General features: G+C 38.0%; 2 protein-coding genes across 4 annotated transcripts; both read right to left on the reverse strand.

Annotated features, from left to right (window-relative positions):
- Positions 1-42: 42 nt before the first annotated feature.
- On the reverse strand, positions 43-6,847 carry LOC145902443 (uncharacterized). 3 transcript variants are annotated; one of them, XM_082990407.1, is made up of 17 exons: positions 6,724-6,847; positions 6,134-6,259; positions 5,749-5,963; positions 5,265-5,396; positions 4,984-5,128; positions 4,637-4,802; positions 4,246-4,369; positions 3,984-4,136; positions 3,713-3,753; positions 3,329-3,610; positions 3,015-3,205; positions 2,609-2,842; positions 2,023-2,183; positions 1,737-1,866; positions 1,244-1,350; positions 830-942; positions 43-468 (listed from the first exon to the last, which is right to left on the reverse strand). In XM_082990407.1, exons 2-17 carry the CDS (start codon positions 6,236-6,238, stop codon positions 260-262), a joined length of 2,508 nt encoding a protein of 835 aa, XP_082846533.1. In that variant the 5' UTR covers positions 6,239-6,259; positions 6,724-6,847; the 3' UTR covers positions 43-259. The 3 variants fall into 3 exon arrangements, with proteins under 3 accessions (XP_082846533.1, XP_082846532.1, XP_082846534.1); XM_082990406.1 differs by having other exon boundaries at positions 43-474; XM_082990408.1 differs by having other exon boundaries at positions 830-938; positions 1,240-1,350.
- Positions 6,848-8,631: 1,784 nt separating this feature from the next.
- LOC145902988 (uncharacterized) lies at positions 8,632-17,826 on the reverse strand. The gene is made up of 22 exons (XM_082991078.1): positions 17,709-17,826; positions 17,131-17,235; positions 16,720-16,851; positions 16,119-16,241; positions 15,871-15,993; positions 15,398-15,646; positions 15,116-15,232; positions 14,663-14,911; positions 13,914-14,000; positions 13,638-13,667; positions 12,965-13,081; positions 12,695-12,814; positions 12,168-12,296; positions 11,809-11,937; positions 11,330-11,526; positions 10,946-11,097; positions 10,585-10,714; positions 10,296-10,405; positions 10,006-10,042; positions 9,805-9,936; positions 9,077-9,176; positions 8,632-8,951 (listed from the first exon to the last, which is right to left on the reverse strand). The coding sequence occupies exons 1-22, from the start codon at positions 17,824-17,826 to the stop codon at positions 8,632-8,634; spliced, it is 3,006 nt and encodes a 1,001-aa protein (XP_082847204.1).
- Between the last annotated feature and the right edge of the window lie 1,704 nt (positions 17,827-19,530).

A 19,530-nucleotide genomic window follows, 5' to 3' on the forward strand; every position in this document is an offset into this window, starting at 1 on the left:
CGTTAAGAAAATACAATATAAAACCACACACACAACATGACATCAATGCTTCAAGTCTACTTGTATTTTACAAAAAAATAAAAATAAAACATCGCGCCACGCCATAACCACAGATTTCTGCAAGTAACAAGACTTGCATGTCGTCAAAATAATACAATGTAATAAAAATTAACTCATGTACCTTCAGATTTTTTTTTTAATTAATACATTTTTGGCTAAATTATTTAATGTAAAAAGTACGATGTGAAGGAATGCTCGTTCATTGGTCAACTTTGCTTTGCAACCACTTTGGAAGGTCAAACGCTTGGTTGTCAAAACTTTCGTCTTTCTCATTCGTATTCTTTCTCCTTCTCCTCTTTCTAGCGGCCAGGAGGAACCACCAACAACAGCAACAGGAGAATAAGAGGAATAACGCTCCAAGAGATGCAGCGATCAACAAGAGGAGCCATTTCCAGTCCAATGGAGTTTCTACAACTATTTATAATGTTCACAAATAAGGGAAAATCTACCAGAATATGTTAAGCAAATATTATGATTGATGCTAACACCAGTGTAAGGTTCGGCGCTTTTTTAAAGGTACCCGTGACATCGGTAAATGCAATGATCCATTTCGAAAATAAAATATAAAATATACACTAGTGGTCTTGGCATTATTTTAAAATTAATTCGAATCAAGATTAATTCTAATCCACGTCCTGACGAAACAAAACTGTTTCGTCCTAACTGAATATTTACCCTTTGCCAATACGACACAGTGCAAAGCAGGGAATTAACCAGAGTTGTCATTACTGTTAAAAGACAGATACCCCTTTACCAAGAGTTTTCCCACCTTTTTCTTCGAGTTCAACTTGTAAATTAACACTCGCCACCAAGTGAGCAATGGACTCAAAGACGTCACTTGTGGTTAGATTTTGTTTCTGCACGTTTGTTTGCCTTTTCTCCCTGTACATACAAAGCGTCACTGATTTTCGTTTGTGTTGACTTCTATGTTTTATAAATGTAACTGAGTGTAAGAGTTTGAGAGCGTGCAAATACATGGAAATTTAGAAGGCCGAAGTGTTTATTTATGACTGTCTGATGACAAAGTATGTAATAATGAATTTTTTTCGGACTTAATAAATAAACTTGCATTCGTAGCAGCGTCAGTAAAAACTCCTTCAATCAACACCTTTCTAGTTTTTCGTTTAAGTATTTTCAATTCCTCCATGAGTGTTACACGCACCATTTCTGATTTATAACTGACCTTTTACGCTGGCTGGCGTCACGCCTCCTGCGCGCTGATGACGTTACGCATCCTCGGGAGCACCTGGTCGGCGTAGAAGGATCGTCCACGCAAACCACAACAAAGCACTGTGGAGTAAGAGTACAGGAAATTAAAAAGTGTCGGTGACATACGCATTTTTTTCACATCTGCGCATTCGCGCTTAGGAAGTTGACGAAAGGTGAACAAACAATTAAACTAAAGAAGAAAGGTTCCCAAAAGAAAGCATGCAACGCCAAACAATATTAATACGACTCGTCTGTGATTCTAAACGTCCTATTAAGAAACCATCTAGACATGTCGATATCGGCTTTTTTTTCTAATTTTAGCAAATATAGCACTTTTGCAACAATTTAGTGTAATTTATCACACGACAAAGAATGAATAAGAGAATGATCGACGGCAGTAACTACAGTATTAGGTTTATCACTGTTTTGATTCCTTGGAGGTTTTGCTCTATGTCCTTAATGTTTACCCGAATGGCCACGTTGGTTTCGTTGGTAATTCCTGGCAAAGAATCAACAAAGCGGAATGCCTTGACGCTGAAACGATTTTGCATCGGATTGGGGGACACATATGTCTGCATTGTGTTGTCCTTCGTGCATCTAAAAAGTTTGAATATTTTGATGCATCTACAATTGTGGTTGTTAAATTTGTAAGCCTTTTGGATACAATTTATCAAACAACTGCTTGGATCTGAGCATGTAAGATGAGTAAGTGGTCAAAAAATATTTCCAATCAGTAGGAAACTATATGCCCACCCTTCTTCAATCAATGCATATTGTTCCGTTGTATCGGGAACGTCGGGATAAGCAATACATGACTGAGTGAAGAGGCGGACACCAGAACCTCCAGTTGCTTCGATCGCAAAATAAACATCGGAATTGAGATTATATTGTACAGGATCGGCGGTGTGCGGAGTCTGATAATAAAATCCAATGTTTCATTGACTAAATTTTCCCGTTTTTTTAATTTGGTCCAACTAAAGGTTAATAACCTTAAACAAGAAAGCCAACTAAAAGATTGATCATACGGAACAAACACGTCCTGTGTTCACCATCAGTGCTGTACCAACTCATTAACTGCAACGACTGTGCTAAAAAACAAGCAGGTAGACGAATGCGGAGATGAGCAAAGTAAGAGCAATACTGAGGATGAACACAGTTCGCATTTGAAACCTCTGCTTCACAGCATGTCCAGTATTCTAGCTTTTGCCTTCTTTTTCAATTAAGCTTTTTGCCCGAAGTGCAGGTAAAACAGTTACACTAAAACCTTAGCGCTATTTCGCAATAAACTATTCAATTCGCTAACACCACCAACTTTCGTTCTAATTAGATAGCTTCTCACCAAAAAACTTGATCCTTGGTAAAATTTGAACTCAAACGTAAAAAATCCGAGGCCTGGAACGGAAAGATAGTTGAGGAAACTGTCCACAGGATCGATATTTGAGGAAAGGTTGTTGTACTTTGGGAAGGAACACACAACCGTTACTTCGTATCCAACTCCTCTCGTGATGGTTCCTCCTGGTGACGATGACCAGAAACGAACAGTGTTTTCGTATTGAATGTCCACGCTAGTGTCCTGAAACAGGTCATGGACATTTACATCAGTTGAACTTTAAAACACTTTTATGGTTCAATTTCGTCAAGGTCAGCAATTTTCATGAACATTTTCTTGGTTTGAGAAAATTATAGTCGGTCAATGACATAGAGATTTGCCTAAATTCAGAAGCAGAAACATTAAGTGCACTTACTACTATATTACTGCCACAATCGTTCAGATCGTATTGGAAATTAACGTGCGTCGAGTTGTGTGTTGGACGACATGCCGCAGGTGCACTAGAGCTGGAAGAATCAAAACCATTGACTGAAATGTCGCCGGTGTTGGTGCAATTGTCCACAGATATATGAGCTTGTCCATCCGAACAACGCAAATGCACCTCGGCTGAATAACAGAACGTTTATGTGAATAAACGAAATGTTGGTTTGTTATATTGTCTATATATTGTCTAATGACACCAAATTTCTCCATGTCATTATCAAGTCATATTGTAGTATTTCTACTCACGTATGCAGTTTTTTCCATCCGCAGCCAAATGCCAGCAGGGGTTTGTGCAAGAGCACGTGACTGACGTTCCACTTGACCAGTTACACGTATCACTACAACCTCCATTGGATGTCAGACACGGGTTTACTTCAGTTATTGAAACAGGTTCTGTGGCAACACTGGTCGCTGTCAAAGTTGTGACTTCTGCCATAGTGGTTACAACCGTTGTTGAAGCTATAGTTGTTGCATCTGTTACACCAGTCGTGGAATCGACAGCAAGCGGTGTTGTTGTTCCGGTTTCAGCTACGTGTGAACAGATGTACATGAAATATTTATCAACGTAACAATTAAAAAAAACATGCAACGTAATAATTAAAGTTTTTAATATTGGTCAAACATGCATACCTTCAACTCTGACGGTTTGGCATTTCTGATCGGATTCCGCTCTGAAAAGCACAGATTTGACATATTTTATACGATAACAAATAAGGTTTGGTTACGGTTACAACAAAAAAGACAAACACAAATTCTTCGACCCTAAAAATGGAACGCATTATTCCAAATACGAACATTAGTTTAAATTCTGTAAGCTGCAGACAGATGGCCTCTGTTTCGACCTAAAAGTTCTCATCAATTTATATTATTGGCTCCAATTTGCTTATATTAGTTTAAATACCCGCCGGATATTTCTGCTATGTAGCAAACTGTGTTGTCGCCGACGTGGGTCGATGTTGCTGTCCATGTAAATGTACTGGAATAAACACTTGCTGCTGAACTGACTGCCGTCGAGGACAATTCGACGAGACCGAATCCAGTTATTTTCGTAACACTAAAACACAATAACCATAATAATTACCCCGTATATAGGTAGGGTTTTGGAAACTGTTGATTTTTAGGAAGTACGTGGTATATGGAAAGTATAACTCAGTTTAATTTACGTCACTGCAGATGATGCGGAGACTGTTTGGGAGAAAACGTTTCCTGAGCTCACAGTAGAAACACTTCCTCCAGCGAATTCGGCAAGAGCAGGCAATGCAGTACAATTGACCAACGCTGCACCAACTAAACACAAAAAAATACATTGAATATCTTTCTTTCAATAACATATCTTGAGAAGGCTATTACCAAAAAATACTGCAGCTATCTTTATTAATGTGGCAATGTAATTAAATATATAATAAAAAAAATGTCATTGAAACAGTATCAAAGCTGCTTGGTAGTAAGCGAAGGATCTGTCCTCACTTTTGTGGTTTCAAGTAGTGGCAGACGATTACCGTCAGTCCGATCGAACGAGCAGATATGTGTCAGTAAACAAATTTGATATCTTACTTCGAATCACGAATTGCAGATTGACGTAACTTAGTCGATCGCTCGTTGTTACAGAGGAACCACCAACAGTAATGTCAGAAGTGGGGAAATCTTCAATTGCAAGGTTTACCACCACGTCTGCTGTGCTGGTATCACCAGCTCCGTTGTACGTCAAAATACAAGTTGTCTGAAAATGACGCACACAATTAACTCTGCACTATTGTGAACGTAACTACGATTTTGACTATAATTATTTACCACTTCTACAAAATACGTTATACAGTTATCCGTACTCAACACTACGTTATTGCACATGTATAGGACAAATCACATTGATAAGAAATATTCTATGCAACTATAATAGTCACCTCATTCAAAGTGATGTGTGGGTTGGGGTTGGTTGTGCAATGGTCTCCACAAACAGCTGTGTCAGTAATAAATCGACATCTTATATTATCGCCGTCATCATCATGAACTGATATCGGAACATCTCTTGAACAACCCGAGTTAACTCTGAACAGGTAATAATTAGTTGAGACAAAATCTGCATTGCGATATATCGAGATATTTCTTTTTCTAAGATTGTTTTATGCTTGATTCGCAAACCCATTTATTTTGTCAATTTCAAGTTTTGTAACGTCATACGCACGTGATCACAGGACGCAGGACTGTGATTGGTGGAGAGTTGACCAGTCCGGTGTCCGATCTTGCTCTGGTGTCAATTAGAGTGCTCAATATTCGGTTTGTTCTAGTGAAACTTACGAATTCTCTGTACGTTAACCTATCAACAAAAATGAATTTGATGATGAGTGATTCGCTGGTAACGGAGGAGGAATTTAAAATCGAAATGCATTTTAAAACCCACGTTAAATTTATTTCAAATTTTGTTTATTTCAACTAACAGCATGTGTGATTGTTGATTTGTGCCATTACTTGTTGGAAAGTTTCACTGATAAACTTGAAAATACGTAAACTTGAAAAATAAGATCATCTTAAAATTGACTTCTTTTTTACAAATGTTTTTTCTGTATGTGTTTTTGCTGTGTCATTTTCATTAAAAATAAACGAGTTTGACAAAAAAACTGTTCGTCAACACAAATACTTCGATTTTTTAACAACGACAAAATACCCACGTGGGAGTTATTGTTGATTCCACGAGTGGGTACGATTCCTCCCGGGCATAGTTAACAGACCAACTTTTGTCGTTATCTCGCTGAATGCAAGTTCCAGAAGTGCTGCTCGCACCGGGAATGACACAAGAAGAACAACTTGTCCACGTTCTTGTGGAAAGACTTTCAATCAAACACGTGGTGCCGTCAAACGCTGTGCTTGTCTCCAGAACGACCGCCTGGAATCCATAGATTTGTACAAAATAAGCAAAATTTTTGGGTTAGCTTTGGAAAAATATATATTCTTAGACTGAAACATGGGAGTCTAAGAAAAAAAACAATGATTTTTTTGTTACGTATCCGTCAAGGAAACTTTTGGGTAGTTTAATCTGTGTTTAATGCTACTTACCGATGTGCTCCCCGGAATTGGACGCCACCTCATGTAACCCCCAATCGTCAATGCGTTTGCCAACCCAATAAACGTAAATATGAACACGACAAATCCGACATTCATGGTGATTCAATTTGCTGTTACCTGATGCCAAAAAGAAACAATTTAAAAGGAAAATATCCTATTTAGGAGGATTAATTGCTAGATTTTGAACGCTCAACACAACATATAACGCTGCAGTACGTGATGCTGGTGGGTGCGCTGGTAAACGAAGCATGTATAGAAGCGGTCGGTAACCTTTTCCTAACCGCGAGGCAAAACCAGCAGTTTATAACGTTGTGAATGTTGTAAATTAGGGGCATTTCATTCGGATTTTCATCTTAATTTAAATAAAATAATACAATGACTCGGTAAGTCATACAGTTAATTCAATTTGTCAAGAGACTGCGGGTCGGATGAGATTCGTGGGTCGTAGGTTGTCGATACATAGGCTACAGTGACTTAAACACGTTAACGACCTACGGGTTTTTCTTTACTCAGATGGCGAAATAACATAGTTAATACTAATATTGATGCCACTGTGATAACCAAACAGATATATTAATTACCGCGCAAACAGCATTAAACCACGAAGAATTTCGCATGCAGTAAATGCGCGGCGAATCCTGCCTAAAGTATAACCCTAACGAAACAGAAAAACATCTTTGCAATGATGAGGACGTCCAAAATCCCTCAAACTTACGCAATGCAATCACCACATCTCTTTTATATCCTCATATACAAGAGAAAGTTTCTTTTGGGTTTCCGGTGCCCAGGTGCGCAGATGGGGAGTGGTTTCACGCCAGTTCCTGGCAGTTTAAAACCCCTTGCCGCCGGTTCAAAGTTCGGGACAAAGGTCACGTGCGTTCGCCGTTACGTCGTCCAAGGCATAGGACTGCGCACTTCCGCCATGGGCCGTGGGACGACGGCCTTTCAGTTTCCGTTTTCCCGCCAAACGGCAAATACTGACCCCGAAGTGCGGGACGCTTGTTAAGCTGAAAAGGGATAGCGCGCCCACTTTAGAAGAGATGACGCACAGTTTCCAGAAATCCCGCTTAGCGGCACGCCACACCCTATATCACAGCACGCACGGCAACGCCGAAATTGGCATCGCTGCGGTTTGTAGACAGTTGTGTTTACAATTTCAGAAGTGCCGAGATTTCCCGTTTGTCTAAGTTTCCTGGAGGGGAAAGGCACAAAAAGTCAATGCCGACTTCAAAAGGGACTTGTGACCTGACTGCTGTTTCCGGAGAAATACAAGAAAAACATTTGAATGTTTCGTCGCGTTCTTTTATAAACTGGGCCAGCGAAAAGGTCAAATCCATTACAACTTGATGTTGACAAGCTGGTTTCATCAGCGATTTTAAATTTGGCTCAGGGAGCTCGCTATCAAAACAGACTTATTTAGTCGAAACGCTTCGTACACCGTGACATAAACTTTTGCTTCAGGTTCGGGGCGTGTGGTCCTTGGGGCGTGTGGTGTTTGTGGTATCGACATAATGAACCAAGCACTTGAAATTCAAGTTATGTTGTTTCTGAACTTATGTGTCGCTTTTCCGCTTTCCTGGAATTTGTATCCTGTTACAAATACCGATTCTATGTGTCAGTGGTTGATTTGTCCAAACACAGCCAGGATAAACCCCTGAGTGTCCAGAACGTTTGGAGATTCCTAAAAGCGCCAAACCAAAGTTATTCGCTTGCGACATGTAAACTCCAAAATGCTCGCTCGCTCCGACTATCTCATACATTTGCTGTTATTTAAATAATATGGGTAAAATCTAAGTGTCTTCTACACATAGTGCAAGAACATTGGCGTACTTAATATTTAATTTATGACACTTTTACTTGCCAACTATCACATTTATTTAAATATGCTGTTAACTGCTGCCAGACTATAGCAATGAGGGTAATTAACAGTTTTGTGAAGTTCAAAATTTTATGGACCGAAAAAAATAACTGCAAATTGTCCCTTGCAAAGCCTATCTATATTTTTGACTGTTTCATAAATGCTGACCAGATACGAGAAGTCATATAATGGACACAGCGAGATCCTCGTTTGTTTCTGGTGTTCATGATCTTGGTCCGGTATATTTGTAACAGCAATGACTCGAAAACATGCGACACGACGCAACTTTTTCAAATGTGCAACGACGAATATGTCTCGACAGAAGAAAACAAAATTTTTGATATAGAAGAAAAAGATATATTTTACAATCACTCATACGTCGCATTAGATTTTTGCTCATAAAGGCGACGTGCTAAATATAACAATTCAAGCAATGCACAGTTTTTTTTCCTTGTGCAACACATGAATTGGAATTGATATAATCCTTAGGGCAGTACACGTTGGGCTGCCAACCAATCGTTGACCTCAGTTCCAATAAAACTACAATGATAAGATATGCGTAACAGCAGTGTTGTTAGTAACATTGAAAAAAGCCACTAGTTGTAACGCTAGCAGCGTAAAAACGTTTTTGTCACACTCGACTGCATTCAAACGATGACGTTCCGCGCCCAACGTGCTCGTAGCACTTGTCTGTAGTTGGTTCGGATGACGACATCACGGCGTGTAAGGTACGAATCGCCGTTGCGTTGCTGCCACTTCGAACACGGTCTTGATGGTTGGCGGAGGATTCAGTACCAAACCGCCGTAGAAGTCGAAGTTGAAGTCGATGTCCACTCACCAGGACGTAAGCGACGAGACACAACATTAGTAGAACGGCCGAAACAAAGCCACTGACGATGGTTGCGAAATGTCTGATAAAAAATCCATCTTCGCGACTTGTTAGGTTGTTTCCTGTAACAAAATTTAAATTTAAAATTTTTAATGACGTGTCCCCTTTTCAAGGGGTTTTGATGAAATTTGTTGCCACATTCAAATAAACTGTGATTTTTCAGAAAAAATGGAAGTATTATACTTACTCCGTCCAGTAACAAATGGTCCCAGAGACAAAAATTGTGCCCCACTCGATCGCCGCTCTCTGTGCAGGGAGGGTAGCGATCTTCTGCTTCGATTGCAACTCTAACAAGGAAAAATTCTCGTCACCAAATGTGATAACCACCATTATCGAACATTAACCCTTGTATTTGAAAACGTGCTATGTGTAATATCATCATTTTCAGTTACACGAGTTAAGACATATTGCATGTCATTTCGTTGGATCTTTACCCACTTCATGTTACAAACCTAATTGTCAACACTCTACGTGTCAACGCATCAGGGGTGGCCAACGCGGCGATCGCGTCTATTTTTTTATTGTCTTTACGAAATGGGCAACACAAAATTTAAGCTCAAAACTAAAAGCAGCATGCAAAATTTTAGTATCGTAATCCCCTTTTAAACGCTTGCCTTGCCTGCAAGTCGATCGTTTATTGTTAGGAAGTTTTCATATTAGAAAGTTGTGCATGACCTGCATAGAATGCGAATACGAAATGTTTTTTCCGCAAAGCAAGAAAGCGTCAGCATACATCTCAAAATAAGTGTCAAATAATGAAGTTTCTTGCCTTTACTGCAAAGTCATCACTCTATTTTAGAACGCTATATCCGACGCGGTAAGCATTTTTACCATCACATTTCCACGTGTATCAATGGGTCATTGGACCATGCAGAAAACAATAACTTGTCGTGTTGTTATCAAACTAGCATTTACCTTCTGGCAGTCGTGCCCTCCATGTTGAGAACATAAATCGACTGTACAATGAAGGTAAGTCGTGTTGAAATTGACAAAACCGAACACTTGAGTTTGAAAGTGAGCTGTTTTTCCACCCCCGTTAGAAGTAACCTTCAACAATTTAAAACAAGATTAAAAACTTGTTGATGTCAGAAAGCGCACAAATAATCTAAAACTCACCCGAACAGTGTCTGCCACCCTTCCAGGTATGGGACATCTTCAATACAAAAAATCAAATTTAATTAAAAATTAATTTATGTTTTTGATAAGTAGGTTTACAGACTTCGCTGTCTGACTGAATCAGCCACCTTTTCCTGACGAGTCGGAACGAGATTTAAAAAAAAACTGCGCATTGGGGCGATCCTGCCAATGATGGCATTGCATGAAACATCGCTGCGTTGTTTTTTAATAATTTATGTAAATTTAAATAATTCCCAATCACCCTAGTAAACAAACTAAAAAAGACTTACCCATTATCAATAAAGCTGTAAGCATTGGGGTCACTTCCACTGCTGGTTGGAGTTGCCCAACATTCGTTTATAAGGAGGACCAACTTTCTTGCATCAGCAGTCAACTTTACCTGTACGATCAATTATTTTGAATTTTTGTGACGATTTCTTATTCGATCCCTTAGTGCTCACATACACCATCGGCACGCATGTCAAATTCTAAATACTCCGGCCCTTAAGTTAAAAAGTGTGCCTTCTTCTGCATTGGGCATTCTGATAGCACCAAACTTCCCGTTGAAGGTTAACCGACCTGCACATACAGAGTGTCCGTTGTGGCATATTCTGTTTCATTGCTGATACTTGTGTAAGTCTCATCACTATAGATGTGCATTTCTACCACGAAGGTTCCCGTTCCATTTGGTCCAGAGATACTTATTACACTGCCGACAAAAATTCAATGTAAACAAAAATACAAGACCCCGATACCGCATCGAATCCTTAGTTTTGTGACACTAGATTATTTTATCCTCAGATATCAACCAAAATTTACTGTAAAGGCACAAAATATAAGTACTCATAAGTGTTTTATGAGGTAACAAAACAAGATTATATGCAACATATAAGAGTTATTATGTTAAAAAAACAGTTATGAATAGTTGTACGAAGATTACTTGGTTTGTGGCAAATATGGAGTTGGCAAAGCGACTGTGAGGTTGCTGGGATAAGAACAGGAAAAAGGAACACTGATAAAAGTTCCCAAAAAGACTCCACTTTTCACGGCGTTTGAAAGTTCGTTCGAGTAGGTCACGTGTGTCTGGTTTTTCTACATCAATGATCAAAGAATTTTTTGAATAATTTAGCTATAAAAATTTTGTTTACGTGTATGATTTTAATCAAATAAACACAGTCAGGACAACGATTAATTTTGGTTTGTTTTCTTACAGCGTTTTGTACATGTTTGTCATATACAAAACAAATTACTTTGGTATCACAAATAACAAACATAATCCAGCAATTCGAAATGAGGATATTTTATTATGCGGATTCTAGCATACCCGTATTGTTGTACCGCAAGAAGTCAGATCATCAATTTCGAAGATCCAGTGTTTGTCGGATTCGGATGACAAAACTCCTCCACACGTGTCATTAGCAAGATGCAGATCACGAAGAAAGATTTGCTTCATTTCGTAATACTCAGCCACAACTTCCACAAATATTTTGGTTGGAGTGCAGCTCACTTTTACGGGAGAGACTGGAAACAAAACAAACTGTCAAGTTTTTCTTCTGGAAATTAAGATAACCATGTTTTGAAAATAAAGAAATCAGTCACATATTTTGCAAGAAAACCTTTCAAAACTTCAAAAGTAAGGATTGTAGTGTTCGCTTTCTGTAGCACATGAATAACAAAACGAGGTTTAACCGATCTTGGACAATAACGACAGGCGTATGGTTTGTCGTAAAAGCAAAAACGAAAACATGTCATTATTGAACTCCACCGTAGCGGGGTATTTGTCAGCCTTAAATATTCACTTACCACAGCGTCTTCCCTTGCTGTTGTCGTCATAAGAAGTATCGTTGCACACACATGAATATGACGCCCCCTCGTGGATGCACGTCGCCAGCGGGTGGCAGTCGTGAGTTCCAGTCATGCACTCGTTTGAAACTTTAAGAAAATAAAAAAAAAATGGTCTGCTGTTGTTTTTGTGATATGTTAGTTTAAACGGAATGTGTATAAAATGTAATGAATAATAAGAGCAAAAAAATAAAATAAAATTTAAAACAAGACATGTTCGTAATACATAATATTATATTATATCTGGTTATGAATGCATCCGTGTGCGTCATATTGCCGCATTACAACCAATTTGTTAGAGAACTCTCCAACACACTTACGTGTTTTACATTCGGCTCCATCCCAACGCATATCTTGTTTGCAACTACAAGTAAATGATCCGAATGTATTGACACAGATCTGCGTTGCTGGATCGCAGTCAGTTAGCCCGGAAGAACACTCGTCAACATCTGTGCCATTTTATAATTTAAGTCAAGTATATTGCTTCAGTATTATATTTGTCTTAAGTTGAAAGAATGTACGTATTGAAAGAATATCGAGAAATACTCATTAAGATTTCCCGATATCAAAATTTGAAAAGTTTCAACTGTGTTTTTATTTGAAATAGGAAAGTAAGGAAAACACACAAAATATTAAACTGCTACAGGAGAACAAACACCCCCGGTTTACCAACCTACGCAAGTTTCATTTGTTTCCGTGAAGCCAGCGTTACAGTTGCACGAAAACGAACCGTTTTCATTAACGCAATGTGAATTGATAGAGCACAAATCTGTATCTTTACATTCATCAATATCTAAACAAAAAACTCGTCACAAAATGAACAGCATGGCACCGTTTTCGAACTCACCGGTGCAATTTAAGCCATCTCCCACATAACCATCGAGGCAGGTACAATCGAAAGAGCCATTGCTGTTTAGACACGTGGCATCTTGATGGCACGGTGTATTTTTCAGGCACTCGTTCACATCTAAAGGTATGCAACAGGTTCATGATGATTTTACGTTTTAAAAAGAACGAAAGGTTTATAATTCAAACTTCTGACGCAGTCATGCGTGTTACTCATGTAAGGGACACAGAAAATTTAAGCAATAAAGTATGTTATTGATTCTTAACTTGCCTTCACATGTAAGTCCATTCCCGGAAAATCCATCAAGGCACTCGCACGTAAAAGAACCAATCAAGTTGTGACACATTCCATGGTGGTGGCAAGGGTTCTCCTTACACTCATCTGCATCTAATTGTGCAAAAAAAAACGAAAAATGTATCTTTAAATTCAATTTGAAATTATCCACCTTATGTACGATGCTGAATATTTGTGATTCGAATTATTTTGATATTACACGATACAGTTTTAAAAAAAGGCATTTGAACAGAGGATGAGCTTTAAGCTCTTTAATGGTCATTAAAAATATCAGAAAGGGAGCTTCGTTTGTAACGTGAGCACATGCATTCATGCGTGAGGGATTGACAACGTAATCTGATAGCTTAGGATTAGAAAATGATGTCACCATGCATTAGGTTGGACGAATATGGAGAAGAATCAATTCCTTTGCCAAATATACAGAGAGTGGAAATTTTCTGTCCAGGAAATGCTAGCTAATAAACGATGCTTTACTTCATATACATTACTTCATATAAAATCTCTGATTAAATGTGACAAACCGAACATTGTTTCGCATTCATCGAACTTAAAGAATTCGGCACATTGACAACGAATTGCGCGAGTTCCTTTTACGGTTCGCAGGTTTAACAATTTTCGTTGTAGAGAAAATCAATTAAAAGGGGCTTGCCTTCACAATATGATCCGTTGCCATTGTAGCCTGGTAAACATTGGCATATGTAGGAACCCTCTATATTCTGACATTCCGAATGATGGTGGCACACATCTTGAAACGTTTCGCACTCATCAATATCTTAAAACGAAATTCGTTAAACTAATATTTATCTGTCATGCCTGAACTGCAATAACTCGTAACAAAAAAAAAGTACGAATTGTTCTTAAATGGTTGGAAGATTTACGTAAAACAGAAACTTACCAATGCAAGAGAAATCTTCTTCGGTAAAACCAGTGAGGCAGTTACATTCGAAGGTTCCGGCAAAATTTGTGCAATACGAATTGTTGTGACAAGGGTTTGACTCGCATTCATCAACGTCTGTGTAATTAAAAACAATCGATGATATCAATAACTTACAAAGTGATTCCTAGGACTAACCTACATGTATGCAAAAAGTCCAGTTACTTTTTTTTAATTAGTATGCTTTTTTATAGCAATCCCTCACTAAGGTTACCAGCTTACCCGGTTGTTATAGAGTTGTTTAATACCTGAAAATGGTTATTCCTGAATAAAACTAATATTAGATATCATATCGAAATAATAACCAAAATGAAATCAACTTCCTAATATTCTTGGATCACTTATGGATCCAAATACTTTTATGTAACTTTTTTATTAACAAGTGATTTTAGTGGAAAAACGTTTGGAGACATGATCACTTAATCTTGCACTTCACCATTGCTCCCCTCCTACTCTGAAGTGCTTTGGACTTGTTTAACCCATCACTTCACGTTGTATCGATTGGTGGTGGTTTCGGTCATTTAGGTTCATTGTAAAGAAATAGTTTTCGAAGGAGGTGCAGTGATGGATGGTTAGTATTTTTATTTTCATGTATATTATCCAAATAACTCGCAACATTAAACAACAAGAAATTATTTTAATATTCACACATTGTAAAGACATGTGAGGAGAACAGCTGTGTGGAAACTAGGATAGATTTCATTGGTTTGTTTAACAGAAAAATCTGGAGCAACACAAACCTGTGCAAAGCCTTCCGTTGCCGTGATAACCATCATTACAAACACAAGCGAACGACCCCGGTGTATTCAAACAGATTGATTTTACATGGCAGTTGGTATTTGTGTCATTTGTGCACTCGTCGACATCCGTGCATTCACTTCCGCGTCCGGAATATCCAGCATTGCACTCGCACGAGTAAGAGCCTGGGACGTTGCGACAAACCGAGTAATTGCCACAGTTGTGTGTCCCGAGTTTGCACTCATCAATATCTGGAACAAAGAAAGTCCCTGGTGTTGGTGTAATTGCCGATTGTATATTCAATATAGTGAAAATGTAGCTTTAAATATTAATCATTTTTTGAATTCAACTATTGGTTTGCAATAGCCTTATAATGTATATGTTTAGTGCAATCGTGGTAAAGCGCAAAGAACCCCGAGACTTTACTCTCCGCAAGGGCAAAACAACTATCAAACCTTGGCAAGTTGAATTACTTTCCGAAAATCCCAGAAGGCATTGACATTGGTAACTTCCAGCACTGTTAACGCATTGAGCGTTGTCAAGACATGGAGAATTATCGCATTCATCGACATCTAAAGGAAAAATTTAAGCAGGATTTTTATTCTCGAAACAAATTTGATCCGAAAGTTAATTATCTAAACGACTTCAATTTGATGCTTCTGTGGGTTGGTTAGCAGAAAATTTGTTAGCGATGTACATTTAAAAAATAAAAATTTGAACGGTAAACCGTTACTTACCCAAACAGAAACTGCCATTGCCGTGGTAACCGTCATTGCAAGAGCATTCAAAAGACCCCTGAGTATTGAAACAAGTTGCCTTGTCATGACAGTCCGCTGTATCACCAATTAAACATTCATCTACATCCATGCATTCCGTTCCAATATTTACGTAACCCTCGTTGCACGTACAGGAGTACGAACCTTGTTCATTTTCACAAGTCTCTATGGAGCTACAGTTGTGAATTCCGAGTTGACATTCGTCAATATCTGTAGATAGCATGTTTTTAATAGGGGCGCGACAAAAAATTACCGGGTATCGATTTCTAATACTTACGTTTCTAAGCAGGCCATGGCTGTATAATTTGTCTGAATTGGTAAACTTTACTAAAAAAACTAGGCCTATATATCATTTACGGTTTAGGTCTTATAATGAATTATTTCAGTGCCTCCGTCTACATTTCGGTGTTTTTATTTACCAGATGAATACTCACCGGAGCAATTGGAACTTTGTTCGTATCCAGATTCGCACGAGCAACGATATGAACCTGGTACGTTTACACATACCTCGTGAGTCTGACATGTGCTTTCAGTTGAATTAAGGCACTCGTCAATATCTGAAAAGTAAAATAACATGTCTTGTTTAAGTCAGACGCGTTTGTTACGATTTCTAGCTGATGAATTTGGTCAATTTCAAGACTCTGGATTAAAGCAAACCTATGGTAAAAATTACGCTATTTACCAGTGCAATTGACGCCATTTCCAGTAAAACCTTCCACACACATGCAAGTGAAAGAACCAGGAGTATTGGAGCAGACTGCGTTTGCGCTGCAGTTATCGATTCCGAGCAGGCATTCATCGATATCTGCGTATCAAGCATTGTACGTTGATAATCGACACAACTTTGGGTGCGTTTTCAATACAAGTCTACATATGTATAGAACTAAAACATAGGCGTCCGCAAGGGAGAGGGTCAAGTGGAACATTCCTTTCCCTCCGTTGAAAGCACATACGCATAGAGACGGGAAATTTTTGACCTTGTCTGCGGACGTCTATGAACTGAAGGTATTCAATTAATCCGTAAACGAACCAATCGATTTTACCTCAGTTCGTATTTAATTCAAAACAAGTTGTACGTTTCGCTGACTCAATGACTGAAACCCCGTTTGATTTCAATGTAATTTATATTTTTCGATAAGACCCCAAAAATGTAAGAGTAAAATATTGTAAGTTGTTCGTAGAAAGTATCATGTGCTTTTCAATGGACTTTGCACTTTGGAGCGTGGTTTCTAAACAAACTTATCGTCAACTTCCCCTTCACCTATCAGATTACAGTCGCTCACCCAAACAAGCTCCCGACAGGTTGCCGTTTCTCACGTGACCTACGTCACACGCGCACTTGTAGGAACCCAACGTGTTGATGCAGGTAGCGTTTAGGTTGCAGATATCCATCACCAACCGACATTCGTCTATGTCTGTTAAAGGTCAGACCAAGTTAAAACCGGCGTCAAAAAGTCGCGAAACAATAGGAGTATAGTGACACATGTCAAAAATAAGCACGACATTTTATTGACATTTTGTTGAACTATGCATACAGTTAAGATAAACAGCGCAACATAATCAGTTATGAAATGCTTATTTGGATTAGAATGTATTATTTCTGGTAGATTCCATTCAGACCACGTTATTTGTTGTGTTTCATTATGAGCAGAAAACGTTTACATTTGCATAAATGTACCACTGATCAAATGTACCTGAAGCCTTTCCATGTAACGACGTGAGCAGTTGCTTTAGTTTCACCAAAACCTCCGATGCTGTCAGATTTGATCCAGATATCGTCACTAGAAATTGATTGTCAGCTGTAAGATGAAACAAAACACAATGTTGATTTCTTACGGTATTGGTTTAATCGGGACAAGTGCTTTTGGTCCATTTCCCCAAGTGGGATTTAAGGGTATTTGTTCACGTGGAGTAGCAAATAGGATGCGTTTAATTCCGAGTATTACGATAATCATCTTTTCGCTTAATTTTTTGTTCGATGGAGTGTGAAATTCAATGAGGTAATATTTTGTTGGTCACAGCGCATTGTGCTTATTGCCATCGTATATGTAGCGATCGCTGCATTTAAACACAGTGATGGTTCCGCACATGCTGTAATATTTTTTTGTGAATGAGCTGCCAATTTTCACATGCACAAATCTTAAAATTTGGTCCAAAATCTAAAAAGCTTTTAACAAGTTTGTTACTGTTTTTAATGGTCAAAGTAAATATAAAGGAAGCATATTTTTGTATTACAATATATCCTAAATAGCAATTAAGCAATTAGACTTACTGTTGATTCTATCACATTTGTTGCAATTGATGGCGACCAGAAACAGAATAACGACGCAGCTAAAGTGTTTTGCCATCTTTAGGGAAACGTCAATCACTGACAAAGAGCAATATTTCATTTCTACACACGTAGCACGCCTATGAAATCTCTGCGTAAGAAACAAACAATACAAGAAAGTCTACAAATTAAACGAACAAACTTTATGTCATTTGGAGAATTTCGGTCCGTGTCGAAAAAGACCAATAAAAAGTTTATGGTACATTTGGCATACAAAACAGGGCTTCTCAAAAAAATTTCTGCTATCCCATTTCAAAAAAGAACATTCTGTGCGACTTCTACTAAACAACTGAAATACGGGATTTCTCCGTGAAAACCCAACGTGTTTTGCGACTCCAAAACCACATATAGTGCAGACCACAAATCGGGCGGCGAATAATTGTTTGTTAAGCCCTGACATAAAGTATCATTCCTATCATATTAATCAACTGCTAAAACCTTAATTTACAAAATAAAAACTTGAAGTTCAGGTTATGTCGGAATTTTAGATAAAATCGTTTTCTATACTTTTATTGCATCTATCAAACAAACTTATATTTCAAGCAAGAAGACAATTCAGTACTGAACATATTTGCAAACCTTTATAGAATAACACTAAACATACACAAAACTCCATCCTTGCCTTTACATTCTCTGTATATGAATCTGGCACATCTATGACCCTGCTGTCTTTGCACATAATTGAGACATGTCCTTATCACCGCTTAACCCCTCCTGTCATCCAAGCAGATTTATTTCCTCTTATTATTCGGTCTTTAATCCGATTTTCGCTTTCAACTAATCTTGTTTGTTGCGTGAGGATATCCGAAGGAAGCAAATTAATAACACCGGTATTAAAAATTCTATACTATATGACAGACATGGAAGCCATGAGATGATAACAATTCGAAGTGAATGAGAAAAAAAAGTTTGGTTGAGGCAACATTATCAATTAAATATATCAAAAAACTTTCCTTTTCTCCAAATTAAAACTTTTTGAATACATCATAATAATATTTTTGGCTGAGAGTTTTAGGACTTTTGAGCAGCCCAGTACATCAGCTTTGATAATCTTAGGATAAATTCACTTGGACTGTGACAAAACTCTATGCTATGTAATGACGTAACTTCTAAATAGTAATATTTGCCATATTGTTTCTGTTGCGACGAGAATATGGAAAATAATACTACACCGGGTCACAAAGTCCTTGCCAAAAATCCACATATAAGTCAGCGTAAATCGTAGCTTTAATATTCGCACAGATTTCTGTGGCTTACATGTGGATCAAGTTTGGCAAAAACTCTGTGACCCAGTTTAATAGTATCTTCCCGAGTATATAGGCTACACCCCTGGCATTAATTTTTTTTTTTAATAAATGAAGACGAACTTTTTCACGAAATATTCCCCGTTTATTGAATCTCTTTCCAATGTTAACGCAGTTTTAGGCTACAGGTGAAAAAACTTTCTTTTCCTTTTCCCAAAAAAACAACAAGTCCAGTCCGAAAGAATTTTCAAGTTTTTGGTAAAACTCAATTTTATGGGAACCTTGTGCTTTATACTGCATGTAGATTAAAATATATATAACCCTTGCACCATATAATTAGTATTCAATGCTTATACAGCATTACATAGCAAATAAAGCTCCAATAGGGATATTACACAAAACAGTGCAAATATGTGTCTCCACATTACGGTTAACAATTTAAGCAATCCCGTAATTCCACTAAGTTCTCATTGCTGGAACAGTGTTGTGCTGGTTAAATTCAGTATTTCTTAATATTAAAA

This window comes from Ascidia mentula, chromosome 5 (assembly GCF_947561715.1).
Source record: "Ascidia mentula chromosome 5, kaAscMent1.1, whole genome shotgun sequence".
Classification (NCBI taxonomy): Eukaryota; Metazoa; Chordata; class Ascidiacea; order Phlebobranchia; family Ascidiidae; genus Ascidia; species Ascidia mentula.

Bases quoted from the DNA above. Each gene is read 5' to 3' on its own strand.
- LOC145902443 (XM_082990406.1), bottom strand. From the start codon at position 6,238: ATGAATGTCGGATTTGTCGTGTTCATATTTACGTTTATTGGGTTGGCA. The intron at 3,206-3,328 runs GTGAGTAGAAAT...TCTGTTATTCAG, and splicing joins GGATGGAAAAAACTGCATAC to CCGAGGTGCATTTGCGTTGT. The intron at 943-1,243 runs GTCAGTTATAAA...TTGTATGTACAG, and splicing joins GACGCCAGCCAGCGTAAAAG to GGAGAAAAGGCAAACAAACG.
- LOC145902988 (XM_082991078.1), bottom strand. From the start codon at position 17,826: ATGAAATATTGCTCTTTGTCAGTGATTGACGTTTCCCTAAAGATGGCA. The intron at 13,668-13,913 runs GTTTTACCGAAG...AATGTTTACCAG, and splicing joins CGAATGTAACTGCCTCACTG to GCTACAATGGCAACGGATCA. The intron at 10,715-10,945 runs GTAATCTTCGTA...TTTTGTCGGCAG, and splicing joins CCATATTTGCCACAAACCAA to TGTAATAAGTATCTCTGGAC.